This window comes from Tiliqua scincoides, chromosome 1 (assembly GCF_035046505.1).
Source record: "Tiliqua scincoides isolate rTilSci1 chromosome 1, rTilSci1.hap2, whole genome shotgun sequence".
NCBI lineage: Eukaryota > Metazoa > Chordata > Lepidosauria > Squamata > Scincidae > Tiliqua > Tiliqua scincoides.
In genome coordinates this window covers 250439169-250464279 of record NC_089821.1, presented here as the reverse complement: position 1 = coordinate 250464279, position 25111 = coordinate 250439169, and the positions used below count along the sequence as shown (strand labels likewise).

At 44.3% G+C, this 25111-nt stretch overlaps 1 protein-coding gene across 1 annotated transcript; it reads right to left on the bottom strand.

The window, feature by feature from the left end:
* Window positions 1-282: 282 nt before the first annotated feature.
* Window positions 283-22251, bottom strand: HHIPL2 (HHIP like 2). The gene is made up of 9 exons (XM_066623380.1): window positions 21871-22251; window positions 16276-16928; window positions 13713-13856; window positions 12292-12623; window positions 11713-11839; window positions 10216-10361; window positions 8789-8870; window positions 2436-2518; window positions 283-668 (listed from the first exon to the last, which is right to left on the bottom strand). The coding sequence occupies exons 1-9, from the start codon at window positions 22249-22251 to the stop codon at window positions 283-285; spliced, it is 2334 nt and encodes a 777-aa protein (XP_066479477.1).
* Window positions 22252-25111: the final 2860 nt, after the last annotated feature.

The following is a 25111-nucleotide window of genomic DNA, read 5'->3' as shown; positions in this document are numbered from 1 at the left end:
ACAGTCAATGGACCAGCAGCTGTTCAGTTACACTGGAGCTGAACATTCCCCATATAGGGTAGTAGTATACATGGTGGTGGAGGAGGGGGGGGTTACATGAACAATGGCTTGGATTCTCATATTCAGAGAGCAGTCCTATGCACACCTACCTGGGAGTAAGTCCCATTGAACTCACTAGGACTTAATTCTGGATAAACATGAATAGGAACAAGTTGTTCCATGCAAAATGAGTTGCCCAGCAAACTCGTCTGCATCGCTTAACTCTTTAGGTGCCTGGGGAACTCAAAGGACTCTCTTCCTCCTCATCTTCTTTCCAGTTCTCTCCTTAATGGCTGGCTTTGGCTTTGAAATACGTGAAGGTTTCTTCTTGGCTCTGGTTAACAGTGGACTTTTCCTCTTGGGTGGGGGAGTCACTGCTTTTGAGGCAGGTGGAGATCTCTGCTTCTTCTCTTGCCCATTGGCCTTGGATCCCCGGGCTTTGGGGAAGCGGGCAGCTTGCTGCTTTTTATTTGGCCGAGCAGGTCTTGCTGCTCTATGTTTAGAACCCTTGTGGGATGCAGACTTTTTGGGTTTGCGGCTAGAAGGTGTTGGGGGCGCCTTAGTAGCATTGAAGGCTCTTTTAGGAGGCCGAGTTGAAAGAAGGTCATTAAGCAGTTCTGGGACAGTCTCTGTGAAAAGACATTTTAGAAGGTCGCTCACTGGTCCTATTTTAACTGCTTGAATGGACACATTCATGGAATCATAGAGTTGGAAGGGACCCACAGGTCATCCATTCCAACCCCCCACCTGTAACAGAGCTCCCAGAGCATCCCCAGCAGCTGCCTCTCAAGTCTCTACTTAAATATCTCCAGTGAGGGAGAATCCATCACCTCCCTCCAACCAATATTCTAGACCTGGATTGGATGATGCATTTCCCCACACCTTTCCCAATCTGCGGGAAGGAGAACAAGATTTCACCTCCTTATCCCACCCACGGGCTTTCTTGTCCAACTGGTCACACCTGAATAGTATGCATGTCTGTAGACTTGGGCACTGCAATCAGTGTCCCAGATAATATCTGGAAACAGACCAAATCAAAGCTGGGACGTTGCATTTCATGCAGCAAACATAATGACCACACGTCAACATTTCGTGAGACAGATGAATGCAGGGAGTAGGGTTGGAAGGCACATTTCCTTGTTGGCTCTCAGGCACACACATACTTTCTTCCCTACACCAGCTATGTCTGGAGAAAGTGTTGTCTGATTCAGACTAATTTTTTTCAAATTTGAACTCATTTTGCAAGAGAATCTGGATAGGTGGTTTTGAATGACAGAGACAAGGAATAGAAAAGAAACAGTGAGCTAGCATTTTGTGTCCATGAACAGATGTTTTTCAACATGACTAAGAACTCTCTTAGCCCAATCCTATAGGGTTGCTCTGCTGGTAGAACAAGTGTTCTAACAGCTAAACAGCTTTATGGCAGTCCCAAAAAATACTAAGTGGTTTGCTGCCAGAGCACTGGAAGGGAAGCTGGAGACACCATGCACATGCTGGTGGACTGGAAAAGGCCTGCCAACAGAGATAGGATGGTGGGGGAGGAAGGACAGAGCTGGGGGAGGTGACAAGGCAGGGGTGGGCAGATCAGGTCTGTGAAGGGGGTAGGTTTGGTGGCGGCACTGGCTGCCAAATCCTAACCCCTTTCCTGGGCTTGATCCACCTTCACATGTCAACACAATATAGCTGGCGCAAGCCTGAGTTGACCCACCAGGTTGGCAGGGGCTTAGCCCAGGAGAAGGGAACAAATGTTCCCTTCCTCTAAGGAGGCCTCCCAACGCCAAAACTCCCCCACAGATTTAAGTGGACAACGTGTTGGCACCGCATTGGGTTAGACAGGATTGGGCCATTAGATGTATGCATACCTCCATTTGCCACAAATCCTGTGCACCCATGCCTCGGAGCACGCACATACAGGACTGCTTTGTCAGATTCTTAAATTTGAGGCTGGCAGTCAAAGCATATAACCTCCAAATAGACATTTAAGGTTATTTGTTACAAATCCTCCTTCCATTATAGAATTCTTTCCTGCAAGAGAATCTTCAAAGTCTGCACCTGAACACCTTTCAGAAGTTTTTTGGAACCAGATATGCTAGGCTGGCCTTTGACGCTCAGGGTTAAGCAAGTGAAAGGTAGAGGACATTCAGTGAATTTTATTACATTTTATTCTGTTCTGTTGAGTGGGAAGGGGGGCTGCTTCTATTAGCTACATTGATCTTTCAGGATAGAGCAACATATACCTCTACAAAATTGATATTGACTTAATTTAACGTGGTGTTTACATAGCCCTTTAACTTGGAAAGTTGGTGAACATTTCAACAGATTCTTCATTTCTGTGTATCTTAAATATTTGAACCTCACAGCAAAAAAAAATAATAATAATACTCTTACTGACTTACTTGCAAGTGGAGTAAACGGGATTCGCTTACTCTTTGTTTTCACTGGAACAGGCTTCTGTTTACACTTCCCTGGCGGAGCTCTCCTAAAAAACAGATTCCGTCACAGAAAACACATGTGAGTATCTGAGAGAGGATAAGGAACTTGGCGTTTTCTAGAGACAGATGTGCAGTTGTAGCCTGTCAGCTCAGTCATGAACCAACAGAAGACATCATGACCTTTCAGTGCTGCAGGAGCTGCTGGCTGACCTCTAATAGCAGTACAGGCACGTGCTGCTTAACAATGGACCACTTAATGACAGATTGCATATATGACAGTGGTCAAAGCACAATAAAGATGCTCTTAATGAGGCAATCACGCCTCCCATAGCCTGCAGCAGAGTGTCTGTTTACACAACAGAGAGGCTCTTAAAGCAAAGAAGAAGCAGTCTATCTCCAATAGCCTATACAAAAGTGTCTGGCAGGGAGTGTCTGTTTACACATCAAAGGCACTAGATTGGGTGGGATGGTTGCTTAACAACCTAATCGCATAGCAACGGGAATCAGAGTACGTATCCCCATCGCTAAGCGGCACACAACTGTACTATCTAGAGTGAGTAAAACGGCATTTTGGAGCAAAACGGGGGAATTTACATTTCTGAACATTTTTAAGGTCTGAGGACTGGCACTCTAGTGAACTTTGAGAAGCTAAGCAGTCTGGTCAGACTTGGAAGAGAAAGATTCCCTGGAAACTTGCACTGCCTTTAGTTCCACCATGGATCAAAGGCAGGATGTCCATGAAGTAAATAAAAGGCCTCCTTTTCCAAACCAAGTGAACAGCTACAAAAAAGTTTCCAAAAGCAGGATATTCAGGAAGCGATCCCAAAAGTTGGTTTGCCAGCTTGTCTTCCCAAAAAGATTGGCATTTGTGGTAAAAGTATGGGCAGATAACCCAAAATATGTTGGGAGCACACAATAGCACCAATGTGATTAAGATGGCAAGATAGGAGTAATGAGACCTGTGTTCAAAGCTTCAGTCAGCCATTGAGCATAATTGATGTCTGTTTTGGTCAAACCCTTTAAGTTGAGTATTCCCACGTTGCAGTTGGAGAAAGAGGTGGAGAACTAGGTGTACAGAGTATGAACTAGGTGAGTTCATACTAGAAATGAGATTTGCACCAAAGCAGTACCAATTCACAGGTCTTTCTCTTCGGGACTGTGTTGCACCACCGTCTGTGTTGGTTGTGCACTGCATTGTATGCTGCCATCTGGAAGGTGCAAGCAGCTCTATCTCCAGGTTTCTTGTACATCCTCAGGTCAGGCAGGACAGCTTCTCTGAGACACAGAAGCAATGCTTTCCTATTTGGAGGCCTAAGTAACGTTAAATACATTAACAAGGCCAGCCCATCCATGAGGCCAACTGTGGCAGTCACCACAGACAGGAGATTGGCAAGAGGAGATTCACATCCATCCACCCACTCGCCTCCACTGCTCATTGTCCCAGTCCCTGTGGGACTGTTTCAGTGGGGGGGTTACCCAGTTTCAGTGGGTAAAGAAGGGGCAGCATTTGACACATCATCCCAGATATCAGGAGGTCTTGGACCAGCACTGTGCATTTGAGTTCTCAGTATTCTTCAATGAAGGGGGCCAGATAAACCAATTATTATTTATGGATGTTGTTAGTTTGCCCTGCCATTACTGTGAAGCTCTACCTCTTTAACTTCTGTCAACAGCATTCTTGTTTGTCTTAGTTTTCTTCCTGAGTTTCAGCCCAATCCTACGGTTGGTTTCTGCTTTAAAATAAATACAATCTAAAAATAAGTACAAAGAGGCACTTTTGTCTGCTTTCCATGTAGTGGATCCCCCAAGGTCTCTTGCAAGCCAACTTTCCTTAGGCACAGCTACGGACAAAATTCCCTACAGTAAGTCAAGTTAAAGAGACGAAATGCAGAGTGAGAGCTCACAGCAGGTCTTTCAGCCATTGCCCAACTCGTTCCCCAACGACAACAAGCTGTGTACACGACATACCCCGCAATGTCTGACAGAAGGGCACACATGCAGTACCCTTAATTTCATACCAAGGGTACCCCAGGGTAGGCTTCAGCAGCCACCATGGATTAACTCAAACCTGTGCCAGTGATATCACTGGCACAAGTCCTCATTGAGTCATGAAAGCGAATTGGGTCTGGGAAGGGGTTAGAATTCACAGGTGCTGCTGCCACCAAACCTGCTCCCTTCCTGGGCTGGATCTGCCCTCTTCCCTGCCTCATCTCCTACCCATTCCACCCACCCCTACCCTCTCCCTTCCCTATTCCACACTCAAGACACAGTCACATTTGTGACTGCCATAAAGCATGTTATGACAGCAGAACACACATTCTGCTGGGACAATGCACCCATACAGTAGGATTGGACTGTAAGTTGCTTGCCTAGGGCCACCTAGGGATTTCATAGCAGAGCTGTGAAAGGAAGTCCTAATTCAAAGCCTCAGTGTCTTGTCCCCACAACACTGCACTAGCCAAAATCATTGCCCGCAGCCTCCCCCTGCATCCTAATGACAGATTGCTGAAAGCTGTACTCTGTCTGCCGTCTTCATTTACTCTGCAATAGCTTTTCCTGTACTGATTTAAAAGCCAAGAGGCTGTGTTCTTTGGATTAAAGAATATACTAGGAAAAAAAATACCTCATCATCTGATGATAGATTATCATGTCAAACTATATTTTGGCAGTGGTAGTTTGTGAGACAGCAGCTTGTCTACCACACAAAGTGTTACCATTCCTGTGCATGCATTTGCATGTGCATTAAAAGGAATGAAACATAGTCATTATCCCCCCAGATGGGATTTAACAGCTAGAGACCTGGGAATAAGGGCTGAAATGAGAATATCAAATCCAGCGAGTGATACCAACATTTGGGTAAAGAATCCCCAATGGCAAAGAAGGGAACAAGGATATCAGGTGCAGCCAGAGAAAGTGAATGCTCCCTGGAAAAGAGGGTTATCTTTTCCATCCAAAAACAGCAGCCATGGGGGGATCTGAGCTGGATGAAGATCACAGTGGCAGGGGGTCTTGAACTTGTGCCCCTGATGCAATGTCAATCCTGATCACTCCTTCCCCACTACTGCCATTTGATCAGGAAAAACATTCAAATTAGTACAAATGGGAGCTCTTTTCCATGTCAAAAATGAGTCACATTGGGTGAAATGTCATGAAGATAATCATTCTTAATTAAATGCTATGCTGCACTTGTTCTTTGGAAAAAATTGTTTGAAATGCAGTTCTCAAATAAGAAAAGTGTAAATATCTGGAACAACAGCACTAATGTTGAGCGCTATTTTGCTGGCTATAGATCCAGCTGAAAACATACATGTTCAACCTGTGCTTCACAAAGCAGCAATGTGACTAATTATGCTCTTATCAATCAAAAATGAAAGAAGCATTGCACTACATCAGTGTGGCTTGAATATTTCTCAGTTCCTCCTCCTACCACACTGGCCTCTGGTCATTCATTATATAGTATAATTATATATAGTATTATATAATATATTAACCCCTGCCAACTGGGAAAGAGGCACTTTTTCAAGTGGGTGCTCCTCTTTTTAGCAGGGGGAGAGTAACTGGCCCTCCTCACCCCAGCACTGTCTGTTCTAGTGGCTGCCTGCTGGTATTCATTTGCATCTTTTTAGATTGTGAGCCCTTTTGGGACAAGGAGCCATTCGTTATTTGATTTTACTCTGTAAACCGCTTTGTGAACTTTTTGTTGAAAAGCGGTATATAAATACTGTTAATAATAATAATTAATAATAATAGTATTAAATGCTTCTTTTTCTACAAGGATAGTCAACCAGCCTTGAGGGAGTGCATAGAACAGAATTTACTTTTTTAATTTAACTTTCACATTTTTATACTGCCCTTCTTCCAAGGAGCTCATTATTCATTCCCTCCTTTTAGTCCTTCCAACAACCCTGTGAGGTAGGTTAGGCAGATAGATCATGATTGGCCTGAGGTCACCCAAAAAATGTTGTGGCTGAGTGGGGATTTGGACCTGGATCTGCCAAGTCTCCGTCCAACACCAAAACCACTAGACCAGGGGTGTCAAACTCGTTTCATATCAAGGGCCAAACAGCATTCATGGTGCCTGCTGAGGGCCAGAAGTGATGTCATTAGGCAGGAAATGATGTCATTAATCAGGTCATAACCAAAAATAAGCACTTTTTTCACTTAGGAACTCACTAGCTGCAAATGACAGAAGAGAAAATACACAAATCTTGATCATATTTCAAGTTATGGGAGAGTCCAATTTTCATGTGGGCTGTTCTTATAGCAGTAACACTTCAGCACTGCCCAGCAGCTGAGAGCCTGAGGACCGAATAAAAAGCTTCCGGCCCCCGGGCCTTATGTTTGACACCCCTGCACTAGACCAGGGGTGCTCACACTTTTTTGGCTCGAGAGCTACTTTGAAACCCAGCAAGGCCCGGAGATCTACCAGAGTTTTTTTTTTACAATGTTCGCGCCATCATAACATATAACATTTATGTGTACAATGTATGTTGGTGTACCTTGAGCCCCACTGAGTATAACATGACTTACTCCTGAGTAGACATGCCTAGGATCAGGCTGTGAGGCTGCAATCCTAGCCACACTTACCTGGGAGTAAGCCCCATTGAGGACAATGGGCCTTACTCCCGGCGTTTCCTCCCAGAGGCACCTGAAGGGGGGGGTCGGCACTCCGTGATCTACTCATTTTGCCTCGCGATCTACCAGTAGATCGCGATCCACCTATTGAGCACCCCTGCACTAGACCATCCTGTCTGTTTATAGAATAGACACTGAAGCTAGAACGGGTTGAGAAGGATTATTTTGAAAATATTTCCAAAGCAAATTTTTTTCTGCTCCAGCATCCCTTGGCTGACTGACAGGCAAATATGGTCTTGGTTGTGGCTCTGAAAAGCACACATAATTTATTCAGGACATTAAGACAAGATGGTCTTGTGGTTTAGTTTCTTAAATAACTGGATTTTTTTACTTAACAAAATGTTTTCATCTCTTTGTTTCTAAATGTTCGGCCATTCCTAGGGGCCAAATCATGTAGTTCGTGATTGTTTTTAAGCAAGTGCAGGTGGCTTCAGGTTGAGCAGAGGGCTGGGGGGAGGGAGCCCCTGAAGTGAGGGTCTGTTCAGCTCAAAAATTAACTGCCCTCAAGCCAGAGAGAGAGAGAGAGAGAGAGAGAGAGAGAGAGATCCAGGGTCACTAAAATTTTCACCCTTGGGGAGAAAAGGAACTGGGGAATATTCTAAAGGAAAGGACTAAACAGACCCTCTACTGGGCCTCTGCTCAGGTTGAAGCCACCTGTGGCTGCTTTGTTTTCCTTAAGTGTGTGTGTGTGTGTGTGTGTGTGTGTGTGTGTGTGCGTGCGTGCATACACATTCACATGTGTGCAGACACACACACACTCACAAACACAGGGGGCCCCCTGTATCTGCATATCCCCTATCCATGGCTTCACTTATCTGAGGTTCTGGGGATGCAGGCCCCCCATGCACCCTCCGGAGGCTCTTCTGAACCCCACAGAGGCCATGCACATCCACCTGCGACCTCTGCAGGGCTCAGAATGACAAAAAGTCATTTCCAGTTTTGCCGGAAAACCAGGAGCAATGTTTTTTATGCATTTTAAAGGCATTATGAGGGCTACAGAAGCCACTGAGGTTTTGCCGAAAAACCAGAAGGGGCTTTTTTTCCCTTCTAACAGTCCTTCTGAGCCCTGCAGAGGACACAGGTGGACACGTGCGGCTTCTGTGGTGTTCAGAAGAGCCTTGGGAGGCAAGGGAAGCACAGCACCCCTTGCCTTGTGGCGCCCAAAGGTGTGGGGGATGGGGGCATCCTGTATGAAACCCTGTGGATACTGGGGCACCACTGTATATAATTATTTTAATGCGTAATATATGTAATGTTTGGCCCATGATCTGCTCTCTTTACAGATAGACCAATCTAAAGTCTATGAATTTCCAGTGATTAAAGGGGAATCTTTGAGCCCAATCCTATACATGCCTGCTCAAAAGTAAATCCAGTTATAGTTAACGGGGCTTACTCCTAGGCAGATATGAATAGAATTGTAGCCCAACAGTATTTTCTAGACTGGTCTGTGGGCTGCTTTGCAAATGTGAGGTAAAGCTAACACTGAATAAACACGCTAGTTTAAGAAACTGTCACTCCAGATTTTATCCAGTAGAATTGAAAGCAAATTTTGTGGATAACACTATTTCATTCTGAAATTCTATTCAAAAACCACCACCCCCCCAGAGAAATACTGAATAATTTGAAGGAAAATGTAAAAAGTTAGTCAACAAGGAAATGTGAAGCATGAGGAAAGCGCCAACCTTGCAGGGTCCACAAATTTGTAGATGGAGCCATGTGGTGCATAGGCACTGGGATATGATGTCGCCATAAAATAGAGCTCACCTGAAGTAAACAAAAGGAGAAGGAAGCTAGTAATAAGGAGAGTTGCATACAGAATTCCATAAAATAAACTGATGTTTGGTATATTGCCATTCTTCCTGGCTATCTAATCTAGATTTGCCCAATTTATGACCCAGCAAGCCAAATGCAGCACATTCCTCCCACCCTCTCCAATTTCAAAACCTTAGACTCAAAATACACGCCAACTGCACAATTAGTCCTGGTGTGCTTATTTTTGCTTGCTTGCACAACCAGACATGGGACTGATCCCAATTACAATACAAATCGCCCCAGACCACCAGCAGCTGCTATTTGCCCCAGGAGGAAACTTCCCATTGGCACCAATGGTCTGTGGAACTCCTTGCCACAGGATGCAGTGACGGCATCTGGCCTAGATGCCTTTAGAAGGGAATTGGACAAGTTTCTGGAGGAAAAATCCATTACGGGTTACAAACCATGATGTGTATGTGCAACCTCCTGATTGTAGAAATGGGCTATGTCAGATGCAAGGGAGGGCACCAGGATGCAGGTCTCTTGTTATCTGGTGTGCTCCCTGGGGCATTTGGTGGGGTTGCTGTGAGATACAGGAAGCTGGACTAAATGGTCTGATCCAGTGTGGATGTTCTTACATTCACCAAAGGGAGCTTTCCACTTGGGACAAATGGCAGCCACAGGAAAGTCTAATCAGACTGCAACATGGGAAAAAATTATGGCCCCTCCCCCCTGCCATAACCCCATTCCAGTTATGAGCCACCACTTTACTGCTCCTGCTCAAGAAAGAAAGCCCATGAACTACAGGACCAATAACTCAATTTATATAACATGTAGTTCAACCATCGGAGAGGCATCAAAAACGGAACAGTTAGCGAGCCAATGGTAGAACTCCTTATGCAGCTGGAGAGGTGAGTTTGATCTGTGCAAGGTGAGCTAAACTGATCTAATCATATACAAAGTTCTCCTTTTTTAATATTGTTTTTCAAAAGAAGCAAATGGTACTTATAGCACAGGCATACCTCACACACACACACACACAATTTCACTTCTACGTGCTATTCACTAATCATACTCTTGTTGCTAGATCAGGGCTACCACTGCACAAGCATTTAGTTGCTCTAGGCCAGGGGCAAAAACATAGTCTATACAAGCAGTTAGGAACTGGGAAAGTTTACACAGTATCCATTTATGTTTGCCTCTCTGTTATGTAATGTGGTTAAGAGCTCTGGACTCTTTTGCCTGCATTTATTTACCAAGAATGGCAAATGCTCTCAATATTTGACTTCCTCCCCCACTTCTGGAAAAAGAATCCTGTTTCTTAAGAAAATACTGTAGAGACAGCAACGGGTATTACCTGCTTCATCCTCGGCAAAAGAAATGATGAATTTGCTGTAAGAGCTGATCAGCCCTGGAAAAGCACAGGCTTTGGGGCTACCAATACAAATATCTTGTTTCTTCCACTTATTTGCTCTCTCATCTTCCTGCAAAGCCATAAGTCGACTGGATGAAAAACAAAACCTTATGTTTTATAGTTTCATAGTTCTGTTAAAGCTTAATAAACTCTTGCAGGCACATCACTAGAAGTGTAACTGGATCCTTGGCTCTTAACTTGAAGTTAAGTCTTCCTTTAGCAGAAATGGGCTTGAACTGGGGTGGGTCCCCATCACCAGAGGCTACTTGAATCTTGCAGCCTATTATACTACCCACATTTCCTTAACTCAGGGTGCTCCAAATGGGTGCTCCAAATGTCAGCCCATGGGCCAGATCTGACACCCTCATTAACCCTTCCCCTGTATGAACAAAGCTTACCATTCTGCAGGGGAGACTGCTACTGTAGTCAGTGATCTTCCTGCATGTTCACTCTGCCCAGTTGCTTCCATGTTCTGCTGCCCCAGCCAGCTCTGCACCAGGATTTGCTGGCAGATGCAGCTGGGTGGAGCGAACATGGGGGTGGGGGAGATCAACGGCAACAATGGTAACCTCTCTAGTGGAACAGTAAGCTCCAGTTGCACCGGGGAGGCTGTTTCCAGTACACAGTGGGCTCTGCTTTGGAGACCGCTGCATTTGCTCATAGCACAACTCCATGTTCCCTTACTTGAGTCCCACCTTATTCAGTGGGTTTACTCTCAGGTAAGCCTATACAGGATTCCACTTTAGTTTCTCCTTCTCCAGGCCTCACCAGTGAATCCATCACCCCATGATCTTCATGGTGAGATTGGTAAATCCCTACTAACCCTCTGTATACTGTAAGAGCCTGAGCCATCAGGACTTGGGTTGCCTCCACTCTAGGGCCCTTGCCCCTTTAGATCTCCTGTGGAACTGCTATTCTGCAATCAGTGGGAAGCAGAATTGACCTGGTGGTTCTCCACCACAATACAATACTATGTTATCCAGTAATCGTACAATTTCTCAATTAAAAATTAAACAAAATTTGTCATTAAAGCCCCCAACCCCAGAGAGGGGAATAGGAATTGATGTACAAAGCAGCAACTGAGAGCCTACTCATAAGTGATGCTGCGGTTAGTGTCCTGAACAGGAAGTAATAAGGATAGCAGTTGCAAGAAAGTACCTAACAGAACAGTAGCTCTGACAAGCCCCACTAGTACTGGTGTGATCCAACCCTGGTGTGATCCAAGAGCTCAGAACTAACTCCTTGAAATTTGGGGAAAAGTTCATGATATAGGAAATATAACCTCCATAATGAGCCACATGGAACCACCACTTAAAAATCTGAACACTTGGAATCCTCATTCAACACAAGCTGAAATTATCACAATGCCTACTCTAAAGCTATAAGTAGGGATAATATATACTGAATGTAGACATTCAGGAAAACCAGGTTCTTCCTTACCCATTCATAAAATCACCAAAGATGTAGAGGCCATTCAGGTTTGGGGACTCACACCCTCTATACACATACCCTCCAGTGACAGATTTTCCCACAGAGTGGTCATAGGCAAATATAGGAAGGATATCATCTGTTTAAAAAAAAGATGCAATTAAATAGCTGTGATTGTCCCCCACAACAGATTGTCCCCCTATAAACAGACAGTGATCTATTTCTATGAGCATCTCTGTAAAATGCATTCAATCTGTCATGAAAGTCCATCCCACACCAGAGGAGAAGATGCCCCAGAAAGTTGGCATTAGAAACATTAGTTGGTTGAATTCCCACCTTCTTATGTAGGTACATTCTTTCCAGGTACAATGTAGAGTGCTGTGAGATACAGGAGCACCCAGCTAGTTTTGAATGCTTCCCTCATAAACAGATGGCTTGATGTACATCTTTTTCCTTATGTGAACACCTTTTCCTTATATCAACCCTCCATGCAACAACAGGATTTCCTGTACTGACACAGGTGCAGCTTTATAGTTCACCTCACCAATTCCTCTGTTGATTAATCTCCCAGAAGTAATGTTGCTTTCTTACCTAAGGAGGAATTTTGACAAAGCTTCATGTCGTAGCACTCAAATCCTTCCTTAGCTCTCCAACCATAGTTTCCACCTTTCACAATTATGTCTACTTCTTCAAACTTGTTCTGGCCCACGTCGCCACAGAATATCCTTCCTCTTCCTTTGTGAGTAACTGGGTCACCCCTGTCCACAGAACAACGCCACATGTTCCTCACCCCATAGGCGTAGACCTCCGGGAGAGCTTTGGGGTCAGGGGTAAATGGGTTATCAAGGGGGATACGGTAAGGCTTTCCATCTGAGCTTCTTCCATCCACGTCTATCCGTAAAACTTTTCCTAATAAACTACTCCTGAGAGGAAATCAAGACATCAAAGGAATGATTAATGAGAGAGCAGCAAGAAACAAAAGACAAGACAGCATGCTTTTTGCTGTATTGCAATTTTTTTAAATTGTGAACTGTGAGACACTTTAGGGACTTTTTGGTGTAGGAGTCATAGGGGTGATTTGAAATGAAAAAATGATGGATGAGGAAGGCATTCTGTACCTTCTTCTCCCTCCCTCACTGCTATACTCTAACTTTTCTTCTTCTGAATCTGCTTTTATGTTTTCTTTTTCTTTTTAAAAAATGGTGTCTAGACTCTGTTACATGTCTTTTGCCCCAATCCAACAAAGACTTATGGCCATGGATTTATAGATCTGCTACTGATCTGCTATTGATCTTGTGACACTGCAAATGTTCCACCATTATCACACAGAATGGATGCACTGAAGGAAATGGCTAGAAGCTCTCTGTGAATGTCAGAACCTCCTGGATGATCTGCTGGTACAGATAAAAAGGTGGAGGGGGCAGTTCGAGAGTGGTTCAAGGACTGGAGGGGGTGGATCTCAGTGGCAAAAAGGTACACTGGATCCTATCTCTCTTTCTAGGCCCAGCCCACTAAATTGCACAAACCAGCTATACTGAACTTTGAAGCTCTCAGGGAATGAAATATGTACTAATTAACATTTTCAAATTCATAGCTTCTAAGGAGTATCACATGCTACAAGAAGTAGCCTTGACTTGTTTATTTAATATGCGTTATCAATTCATTTATTATAATGTGGAAATATTATTTTTTTTTTAGAGATCTACATCCCATCTTTCTATTAAATGATCTCCAAAGCAACTTATATATGAGATGAAACAATTAAGAACTGAAATATAAAATAATTGAACTGGAAAGCACCTCAAACAAAAAACAGCAGAAGAAAGTGATTTTATATATTAAGGCTGCAATCCTATACACTCTTACCTGGAAGTCCCATTGAAATCAATAAAACTTACTTCAGATGAAAGATTGCACTGCAAAATGTAGCATTTGCTTTTGAAGGACAAACCCAGCTGTGACAAACATATTTTAACAGAATGGATGGTAGATGTGTCTGTCCTCCAGCTTACTTGTTCTGAGCATTCCCAAATTTACCAAAAGGGTCCCCAGCTTTCCCTCCATCCCCTGTAAACAGGTACATGTAGCCGTCCAGGGCAAAGAGGATCTGTCCCCCATTATGATTTGCAGCTGGTTCTTCAATCTCCAAGAGGCTCCTTAAAAGAAAAAAGTTAAGAGTTCAAAAAATATAGAAAAGACAAGAGGGGAAAAAAAAACATGCAGTTATTGGATGAGATCCAAGGTCCTGCTGTGTTACAAAATAAATCTTATTCAATCTTGAAGCAGAATATCTTATCAACACAGCGCTTGATGTTTCCATGCTAGTTAACTTTTCCTAGACTAAGCAAAAAGGACCTTGGAATTCCTTTTGGTGAAATCTGTTGTCTGGGCAGTCATGCCTGAAGTGCATAATTGGCCCTTGAGCTTTGCTCTCTCGCAAGATGAGCTGGGTCAGGATGTTGTGTGTATCATGTGGGGGGATCTTGAAAAAAATATTGGGGAGAGAGACACAGTAAAGACAAAGTGCAATGGAGGGGCAGTGGGGGTGAGCTTCTTGCCTGGTTGTGCACTCTTTGCTCCCCCCAGCATGGCCTAAAATTTTGCACCAGTGCACACTATTCTGCATACCTGCAGCTACCTGACAGGCACATGCTATAGTTCTAAGCCACCATATCCAGAGGATCCAGGCAGCAAATGAACACAGTGGCTGATGTAATAGCATCTTTGCCTCGTAGCAGAGCAGGAGCAACAACTCTGCACTTCCTGCTTTGCCATTCCTGCTTTGCAAAGTGCCTCACCGTACCTTATCCCACTTACTGGTACATCATAAAACAGCAGTAGCATGGTTACAGGAGCATAGAAGACTACTGCTCTAGGGGACCTGGGTTCAATCTCCACCCCTGTGCCCAAGGTGAACAGATGTCATAACTGCAAAAGAGTACGTCCTCCCAAAATGGAGGACATCCAAGAAAAATGTAGGACATGACAAAATAAAAGCTAAAAACACTTGTAGATTGATTTCATGTGGTTAATTTAAGCACTGTTACTTATTATTAAATTTAAAACTATATTACTTATAATTTATTACATATAATTTATTAATTGCAAGATGGCTATGCGCTGCCTGCAGGGAAAAGCGGGGAAAAGGAGGACATTTAAGTTATTTTCCAAGACACAAGGCTAAAAAAGAGGACATGTCCTGGAAAAGGAGGGTATCTGGTCACCCTGCCTGTGCCTTTGGACAGTAGTGCTTAACTACAGGACATAGGATTCCTTCATCAGGAGCTGCAATGGCATAACGGATGGAGAGTCACAACACAATCCTAACCAACTTTGCAGTGCCAATGCAGCCACAAAGCAAGACTGAGGTAAGGGAACAAACATTTCCTAAAGTTGAGGAAGCCTTACTGTCATCCCCCCTCCACCGCAGATTGCAGGCAGACCCCATTGGCAGAGTTGCAGAGGTACTGGAAAGTTAGTTAGGATTGGGCTGTCAGTCTTGGTTCTAGAGCAGTGGTGATAAATCAAGACCTAAAGCGGCAGTGACATTGCTACCATCTTTTTTTTATCAAGAGATTTTTCTTTTTTTAATGGATTAAGCGACAGGAAATAGGAAAAGAATAAAACACATGCAACGCAAAAGGTAAGTTTGGAGCATATGTGATAGGAAATAAATGTTGCAATCCTATGCAAACCTGAGAATAAACCCTCACTGATTGGGTTGCCCAAGTAGGTGCAATGTTGCAGGCAGGGGTTGAAGCTGGTCCTAGGCCTGAAAGCATAAAAACCACTATTCTAGGGGACCTGGGTTCAAGCTCCATCCCTGCCAGAGCTGAAGATCCCTATCAATCAACCAAATGGCAGCATGCCTCCTGCGCTGGTGCTGACTGCCATAAAGCAGTCAGGTTCAGTCACAAAAGGTGTTCTAGTAGCATGCCACTCATGCTTTCCACCTGCTTCAGTGCTTCTCCCAACAAAGGTAAGTCAGCAGAAGAGGCAGGAGGGGTAGGGGGGCAGAACAGGGTGGGGTGAGGTCAAAATGGGGTGGGGAGGACAGGACTGGCAGTGCTGGCACAGGTGCTGCCAATATCCTATTCTGCCTCCTGGACCTGATCCCATGGCATGGGTCCACCCAGACTTGTGCCAATTAGCACTGATCCGATTACTCCCCATGCCAGGGTGACTTACCCCTGGGTAAGGGGACAAATGTTCCTTCACCAAGAGGGGACCTCCTGGACTGCCCCCACCACAGGATGTAGCGGTTGTCATTTTGGTGCCACTGCATTGGCGACAGGGAGTAATGAGTAGGATTGGGCTGTAAGTCTGTGCCCCTGAACAACAGTACGCAGCTTCCCTTCAGTTAAATTACCCCTTCCCTTATCTAGCAGCAGCAAAATAAATGATACCAATTTGCCTGATTTATACAGAGCACAAAATTCAATATTCCTTTGTTTCTGATTTGAAGTTATTCCAGCACAGAGTGTATAATGTTGACATGAAAGAACCCATCCCAAGCCCTAGAAATACAGTGGAGAAGATATCCAAATAAATACACAAGCACAGGGAAAATGTTACCTTTCTGAACTTGGATCAGCCTTGTTGATATCTGATATAGAGACCTTCAATTCACTAATCCTGATTTTTTCCACTTTTTTCTTGTCCTGGTATGAGTAATAAACATAGAATTTCCCATTCTCCTTGTACTTGGGATGGAAGGCCATCCCAAGGAAGCCTCTCTCATCTCCTATCCAGGGTGTAGCCAGCACCAACTTCTTAATATCGAGAAAAGGTTCTTCTAGCCGACTTCCATCTGGAAGGTAGACCCAGATGATGCCCACCTGTTCAGCCACAAACATGCGGTGTGTGTTATCATTGGCATGCACCATCAGGACCGGATTCCTCAGCCCATTGGCCACCTCCTTTAGGCATAGCTGGAGGCAACCTTTGGTGTCCTCCACCACAGAGCCCAGGTTACGATTAAGATCTGTGTTTTTCAGCACATCAGGGAAGCAATAGTCTTCATCCTGGATGTTGACAAGATTGCAGAAACGAGTCTTGTTCCTCTCGCAGCACTCTTGGATGTGCTTGTCATCAGTAAGCAGTGTGATGGCCGAGTGGCAATAGAAGTGGAACTCTGAGCAATAGTCAAAGCAAAGGCCGGGGAGGTTCCGGAGTGGCGTCTGAGGGTTCTCAGCATCGTAGAGGTGTGCTGCATAGGGTGAGCATTCCTAGAAGGGCACAACCAAGGTTGTCAGTTCCAAAGATGCCACAGAACTTGATTCTGCCTGTGTGCTGGCTGCTGCACCTCAGGAATATGCGCTTAACCTGTACATTTGTCTTGGGACTGCAGCAGTGAGCAGAAATGCATGCTGGCTTCTACCACCACAGAGGGGAACAAGGTTTGCTGAGTCAGCTTTGTTTGTTTTTGTTTGTTTTTGTTTGTTTGTTTGTTTGTGGGGTTGATTATTTAAATGTGTTTAAATCGTAACCTGTTTACAGCTGTGGAGATGGTTTGATCAAAAGGTCATGACTTTAAATAAATTATTTAACATTATTTCATATTAAGCTCATTTAAATAAATAAAATAACTTCTAATCAGACTGTTTCAAAGGTACTGTGTGTGTCCAGGGGTCCTTGCCCTGAAGGGAAGCAAAACCTGAAAAGGTGTTCTCATTCTGTCCTGATCTTCCCACTGCTCAGGGAATGTGTAGGACAAAATAATGGGAGGGGGGAGGTGGTGAGAGAGAGAGAGAGAGAGAGAGAGAGACTACTTAAGGATCTAAGGACACTGAAAACTGATCAGCTGAGTAATATAAATGTTGCACTTAAAATGGGTTGCTATGGAACCATTGGTCACCACATATCAAAATCACAAGAGTGGAGCTAATATACAAGAGGGGCAAGAGAACAAGTAAGAGACAAATAATCCTCATCCTAGGTAAGGACAAACATAACATTTCCTTAAGATGTATGAAGATGCTGCAGGGAAATCATGATTCCCTTTTTTGTGCCTCCTCTAAGCCTTTTGCTGGGTTTTTGCAAAGTGCACTGCAACTTTGCATTTTTTGCATGACAGAACATGTTGCCTCATCGCCTGCACAGGACCTTTGCCTCTTTCCCAGTGCGAGGAAACTTGAGGATACTAAGGGGTGGAGAACTGCTACTACAGAAGGTATCAGGGCAGGGATTATAGGGAGAATGGCGTCCATACATTGCCTGCATTTCTTGAAACAGAAACAATGTCCATTGCGGCTAAACAGCTGAGATGAAGACATTCCTTAAAGGCTACATAACCTTACTAGCAGTTCCAGTAAACGTTGCTCCATCTGGGCATTTTCCCTGATCTGTGCAAGGCTGCAAAGGAGTCAAAGGACTGTGCCTCCTGCCTGCCTCATAGGGCTGATGAAATATGAACGCTTTCGAATCTTAAGTCTGTTGCATCTGTTTTTTTACAATGATTTCCTCTTCCCATTCTCTGCTCCAGGAAGTGCAGACTATCCACAATTTCCAGTGACTTGGGCTGTAGGTCACGTTTGCTTTCCCAGGAATTTGGGGCTGACAATCCTGCCCTCGCAATGCAAGCACTGCTCCTCCTGCGGGTGCCCCTTTCCCTTGTCCCAGGTGGAGATCAGAGGGAGGACAGCTGGCTGCCCAAATCCCAGCCTCTCTTCCTGATTGGACGCAGAAAACGGGAGCTGCACCGCCAAGGCCAATCACAGACGAGAACGCCCGCCCGCCCCCCATATTCCCAGCGAGTCAAACATTCATTGACTCCTCTTCGCTCTTGGACAGCCTCATGCTACAGATTAGCTGGGGCAAAGCTGAGCAGGTATGGGGCAGAAGCTGGCTAGCACGTGTCCACACTGTGCAAAGGGCTCCTTTAAGGGGGGGTGGGGGTGGGAGGCATCAGATGTGAGACAGGAACGGGGCTGTGTGCAAAGAGCGATATTTCTTTACCCAGCCTCTGTGGAACTCCTTGCCACAAGTGATGGCATCTCGCCTGGATGCCTTTAAGAGGGGATTGGACAAATTTCTGGAGGAAACGTGCATCACGGGCTACAAGTCATGACAGGTATGTGCAAGGTTCTGATTTTAGAAGTAGACTACCTCAGAGTGCCAGATGCAGGGGAGGGCACCAGGACGCAGGTTGTGTCAGGTTGGTGGGCCACTGTGAGGTACAGGATGCTGGACTAGATGGGCCTGTGGCTTGATCCAGCAGGGCTCTTATGATCTAGACTCGTTTCCTCTTTTCGTGGTAAAGTGGGGCATCACTCCCCCATGCCTAGCTGGCTGCAGAGATCCTGCCAGCCTTTCTTCATGGAAAAGTGCAGTTTTTCATTTGGGCAGATGAAGCTTCCTGAGGTTGATCCCTTGCATTGCTCTGTCTGCACACAAGGTGTGGCCTCTCCAGGGCCTCTGGGAGGAATTTTACCAGGGGGTACAAAGTTCGTTTTGGGCCCCTTCCAAATATTGAAAACCAAAAACACTCTTAGGCCTCTCTAAAAAAAATTTAAATATAGAACACCATTGCGGAAAATTATCCTATTTAGGCTCAGTCTACAGTGGAAAGGGACCTGTGTGGACCAAAATGTATTTCTGCAGGAGCTGTGGTCCTGCAGCTGTGTCCCTGAGCTCCTATACTAACTCCTTCACGGTAAATGGAGTCACAAGCCAAAGAGCTGCTGTAGCTTCCTCCCAGATGTGACACTGTGTGAAGGTGTCTTGGACACATTCCTCGACCTGGTGCTTATGATTTGCAGCAGACAGCCGCCAGCATCCCATGTGGGAAGCAAGCCTGGGTGAAATTGGAAGAAGTAGAAGAAGATCCCATGAAATTTCTGGACTCCCTCCTTTGGCTGCTGGACCCCTTTTGACCCTGGGCCCGGGTATAAATTATCCCTTTATCCCCCTCTCATGGGCCCTGAAATGAAGTCAAAATGCCCCATACTTTCTTGGGGACATCCAGTCATACCTTCTCCCTTACATTCATTCACCCTTTCATCTAGGAGTCAGGAGAGGGCAGGGTTGTCAAGAATAGTTCTCAAGAACCTCAACAATAAATGGGGCCCCAAGTAGGGTTGCCACCCAGATTTCAACAGTGGCCAGGGTGGTCTAACCTTATAGGAACCAAGCGGAAGCAGCCTGCACAGCTTCCAAATGCCCCAAAGCACTCCTCAGTTGTTAAGGCAACCAGTACACTTCATCTGGGAGCAGGGAGGGTGGAGGAGGATCAGGCATGACCAAGAGGCCCCTGTCTTCCCTGTTGCCGAACTAGGCTCCGTACAGTCCTGTACAGCAGATTGACACTTATGCTCCCTTGGCAAATTTCTCAGTTTGCTTTTTTGCTGAGTCTGCCACTGCCAATGGAAGGCTAAGTTCCTTCAAAGCCAGCACCTGAACACTCCTGTTGATGGTAGTATCTCCACTCCTGCTTTTGGACAAATTCCCAAGCTGGCCCTTTCCAAAAATGCATTGCATGAAAACAGATGTGTGCAGTGTGTTCCGATTCTATTTTGACTCAAGCATGAATGCACCAAAACTTCATCAAAAACTAAGAAAGATAATATATGGATCCAGCTAGCCTCAAGTTAATCCAGTTTCTTGCATCTCATTCATTTTTAAGTCAAGTTTGTTTTTCCCCTCTTTGAGCATCTTATTTTTTTCCCCCACAACCACTAAGCAACCCCCCCTTAAAAAATTTTGGTTTCTAGGTTGTAGGTTCTTACAGCAATTCTATTTTGACTTCACAATTTTTGCAGTGTTCCCCTAAAGGAAGTGTGCATATTCTACTCACACAGATATTATCTGGGGGCCAAAGAAGCTTAGCTGGAAGACTATGAAGCATTTGCCTGGTGTGTTTCTTGGCTGCTTTGAGTTGGCAGACAGTGAATCATGACCTGCATGACTAACATTAAAAAGGCAAGAGGTTTGGTCATAAATCAGGGGATAGGCAGGAAGCCAGAGGGGGCTGCTCCCTTCACTCATTGTTCTCCCCACACATGGCTCTGCTGCAATCAGCCATATGGGCAGCCATAACTGGAGAGCAGAGAAAAAGGCAATGGAGCAGCTGGGGCTGGAGGACTTTGTCAGAGGCATGGGTGCCAGCTGTTGAATCTGAGGCTGCTTTCAGAATGGCAGCTTTCATGGGGCACTAGGCAGGCGCACAATCTAAACACTTCCTTCATGGCATATGAGAATCAAAACACCCAGATCCACAGGCTGATTTTACTCCATCCCATGTAAGCAGCAGAGTGTCCAGTCAGGCAGCATTCATGAGCCAAATGAATGAAAACTCAATTATCTTTTTGTACAGCTCTCACTTACAAAAAAACTCAGTTTTGCCTTTCCAGCACAGGGGTGCATTTCTTCTTATTTGAGCACTATTGCTTGCTTTTGAAGCACTTTTCCAATGTACAAAATGCTTTACAGCTCCTATAGAGCCTCACCACAACCTTAGCAGGGATCTTCAGTTGGCAGATATTGGCTAGTGCAAGGATGTCAGTGCTAGCTAGTGCTAGGTAGGAGGCAGAGAGGAGTTTTGAAAAGTGCTAAGGAGAGAGTTCATTTTCGTGGTGTGCATGTACATTTCTTTTGCCTCACCGTGTGTTCCCATTGTTCAAACAGGTTGTCCAGGTTTCTGAACTGATACAAAAACCTGCAAGATCTGTTTACCAGAACAAAAGCTGCACACGTACGCAGACTACAAGCAGCAATATCTCTTTCAAAGCACCTTCAGCTCGCTCGCTCTCCCTCTTTCCCCCCAGTTTTCATGTATCAGGGGAGATGAGAATCCGAGTCTCCTCTACACCCAAATTCTATTCACTGTATCATGGTGTTATAGAATTACTGTGTTTTGCAATGAATTACTGTGATCACATCGCTTAGAGCAGAATTACAGTGATGTCAGATGACCAAGGTGCTATATGAAATGAATCCCTTCATCTCCATTTAACAACACACAATGCTCGTCTCTTTACAGACATTCATACATAACAACGTGTCTGTGAGGAAGATGCTACTTCTGCATTATCCGGTTGCAGGTATAGATGCAAAAACCACAGGTTCAGTTTAATTAAAAACATTTGTCCCCCTCCCTCCTCAAAAATACCAGGGCTGCTTACAGTCAATGTCCAAGTGGCACACAATAAAGGCTACTCACCACAGTCTTACCTGGCACAAGATATCTTTGATGTATCCTCCACACAATTTGTGAGCATGGGGATCAATATAATCTATGATCTCCCAGTATTTGGCTGCTATGCTGTTATCCTTGTCCTGATCACAACAGCCAAATGTCTCATAGGCAGAGCAGAACTCCAGGTGGAAGGGAGGCTGGAAAGGAGGACCATAGTCTAAGCACTGGGGGTGTCCCAGAAGTAGCCCAGCTTGGCACAACAAGATAAAAGAGAAGTAAAGAAGAGAATGGGAAGAATGGAAGATAATCCAAGAGCTATTGTTCTTAGGGGAGCCAGAAGTTGTCTTCTCCTCTGAAGGACTGCTGAGGCCACATGCATCAGAGATGTGTCCACTTTGAAGACTGGGGTTATTCATCTTCTGAGCTTTGAAACATCCCAGCAGCAAAGAGCTCTGTTTGCTTAGTTCTGCATACATACACACACATTCTCCCTCTCTTTCACTCTCTCACCCCTTCATTTAAGTTTACTATTGGTGGGCGGGGAAAAAAGCCCTCCAGACCGCCTCTTTGCTATTCCACGCCTCACACGGAGAATCCTCCCCCTTCCTTTTTGCACATTTCTCTCTACCCCCTTGAAGACCACAGGAGGCAGATGTCACCTATCAGCATCTGCCTTTTAAAAAGGGCTCAGAAAGTATGCGTAAATTACAAGTATGCGTAAATTACAAGTGCTGCAGGCAATTCAAGCCACAGTTCTAGAAAATGAACATTTTCTCCATTTCCAAAGCTAAAGATGCCACAGCTCAACAAATAACTGGAAAGATGAATCATTTTGTATCCATTACAGATCCACTGTAATTTATTTGAACGCAATCAAATTTAGATTGACTTCTAAAGAAATGAAGTAGGTTTTTCCCCTTGCCAAATCATAACATAGAAATCAGATTTCTGATAACCAGCAATTTAGAGGAATACACTTCCCATTACAGTTGTGATTCAGAATAACGTAGCGTGATATTTATTTTAACAATAATTTTTTTTAAGATTGAATGTAATAGACTTCATTTTTAGGCACATTGTCAGAGCCTATCTAGTAAATCTGTAAAATGAGATGTAACCTCCATATTCTAGAATGTCCTATATTTGTGGATTTCTTTTTTCCAAGTCACTCACACACACACACACCCCCCCCCCCCGAAGCAGTGAACCAGGTCAAAAAAAGGTGAACATTATTTCAATTTGGAGGGGAGTCAGGCAAAAGGTGAAAGCATCACCTTTGACTTGGAAGTTAAAGTGGAGAAACACTCAGCATAGCCCTTGCTATTAATTTAGAATATTCGTTTGTCTTTTTTACTCTGTTTGTTACATCATAGCTATCAACTCAGACCTGAGGTTACTGACTGATAATTTAAAAATAACACCGTCTGGCCAATTTTTTGTTTGTTTGCTCGATTGCTTTGGGGCCAGTTGCCCGAAAACTGAGGAAAAAGGCTAGGCTTTCTCTGCTTTTTTTCTTTAAAGTAAAGGTTTCTTAAAAGTTGTACCCATCTTGTGCACCATTTGTGCTCCTCAGTAGCTTGCTTGCTTGCTGCATTATCCCCCTTTCATAGCCCACATATCCAATGAGGAAAACATGCTTGTCCCCAACCAATGGAAGAACTTTCTCTTCTGTCTCATCTCTCGTTGCCTCACCATTATCCACTGAAAGTACTGAGGCGGCCATTTCAAAGTCTAGCCGTTATCTGCATGTTGTGTCCCCAAGTCAGACATCATAGTACATGGCTCTCCTGTAATGGTTCTTGCTATCACACAACACTTTCCCAGGACAAGTTACATAAGAACATAAGAAGAGCCCCACTGGATCAGGCCAAGGGCCCATCTAGTCCAGCTTCCCGTATCTCACAGTGGCCCACCAAATGCCCCAGGGAGCACACAAGACAACGGACACAACTTGCATCCTGGTGCGTCCAAGTTCAATGCCAGGAGATTTTACTGAGGATATTTCTTGCAGTCAGAACTTTTGGAGAGCTTTGTCCAATAGATTTATTCAATAATTCCATGTCACTGTGGAACTAAATTCAGCATTAGTCAAGATTCTCAATTTTTTTTGCTAATGGGTTAGTTGGCAACCTTCAGTCTCGAAAGACTATGGTAATGGGAACCACTATGCTAATGGGAACCACTAGTTATTTTGACTGGGTAAGACAACCTATCAATTCCATTTACTGAGTCAGATATCCCACTCCCAACTGTAAGTATCTTGGCATTTTAAGGGTCAAATGAGACATGTTATAATGATTTCCTATGGGTTCCCCTTCACTAGTTGATTGCCCCACATGGTTGCTTTTGAAGATCACAAAAGTAGCACACAGACCTATAGAATCCCTTTTCTTCCTGCATCATTTCCTTGATCAAAATCACACATGCATCTCAGGTTGCTTTTAGTTCCACAGGGCAAAATATTCAGAGTACTATATGGATACCTGTATGATCCTCCATCACTACCTTCAAAAGCCCATAACTCCAAGAAAGGGCAGTTGAGGTCAGGGAAACAATGCAGGAGAAAAAGGTTAGATGCCCCTTTCAACCAGCATCACTTCACCAAAGTCATGTGGGGCTACTGATTAGTTTAAAAACAAAATAGAATAATGGTGGGAGATCATTATTTCAGGCCACCTGCATTGTGTCTGGTTTGGCCCTAACTTTCCAAGAATGCAAACATCAGTTCTTTGATGAATTAACTTACTTTTAATTCATGAATTCCATGAATGTGAAATGTCTGTATACTACGATTCTGCACAAGCACACCATATGATATTGGATGCAAAGTGTTGATCTCTGGGATTCTCAGCTTTCATTAGGAAAGAGTTAAAATGTCATATCTATGATTCACAATAACAATTAGTAATTTCTTTAATGTTCACAATGTACGTTGCATTTTGAAGAGGTTTTTTTTCCCCTGCATTAAGTCCAACTTTGTGTGTTGGCTTTATGCCAGGCTTCTATAACTTGTTTTTCCACCCAACTGCACACAACCCAGCAGCCATGTATTGACTCGTACTTTGCCAGCTGCTCACGAAACCACTCTGTGGTTTTTTGTGACACTTTTTGCTGTCCCAGGCATGTGTAAGTGTTTCCAAATCTATTCCTACCAAAAGAGTTTCCTTCACTAACAATTGAGTCATACACATTACTCCAAACCATACATTAGACTCGTTATGTGTCCTCGCTTGTGGTCTGCTACTTAGAGCAGAAAATTCTTGCCCAAGGTCTTCT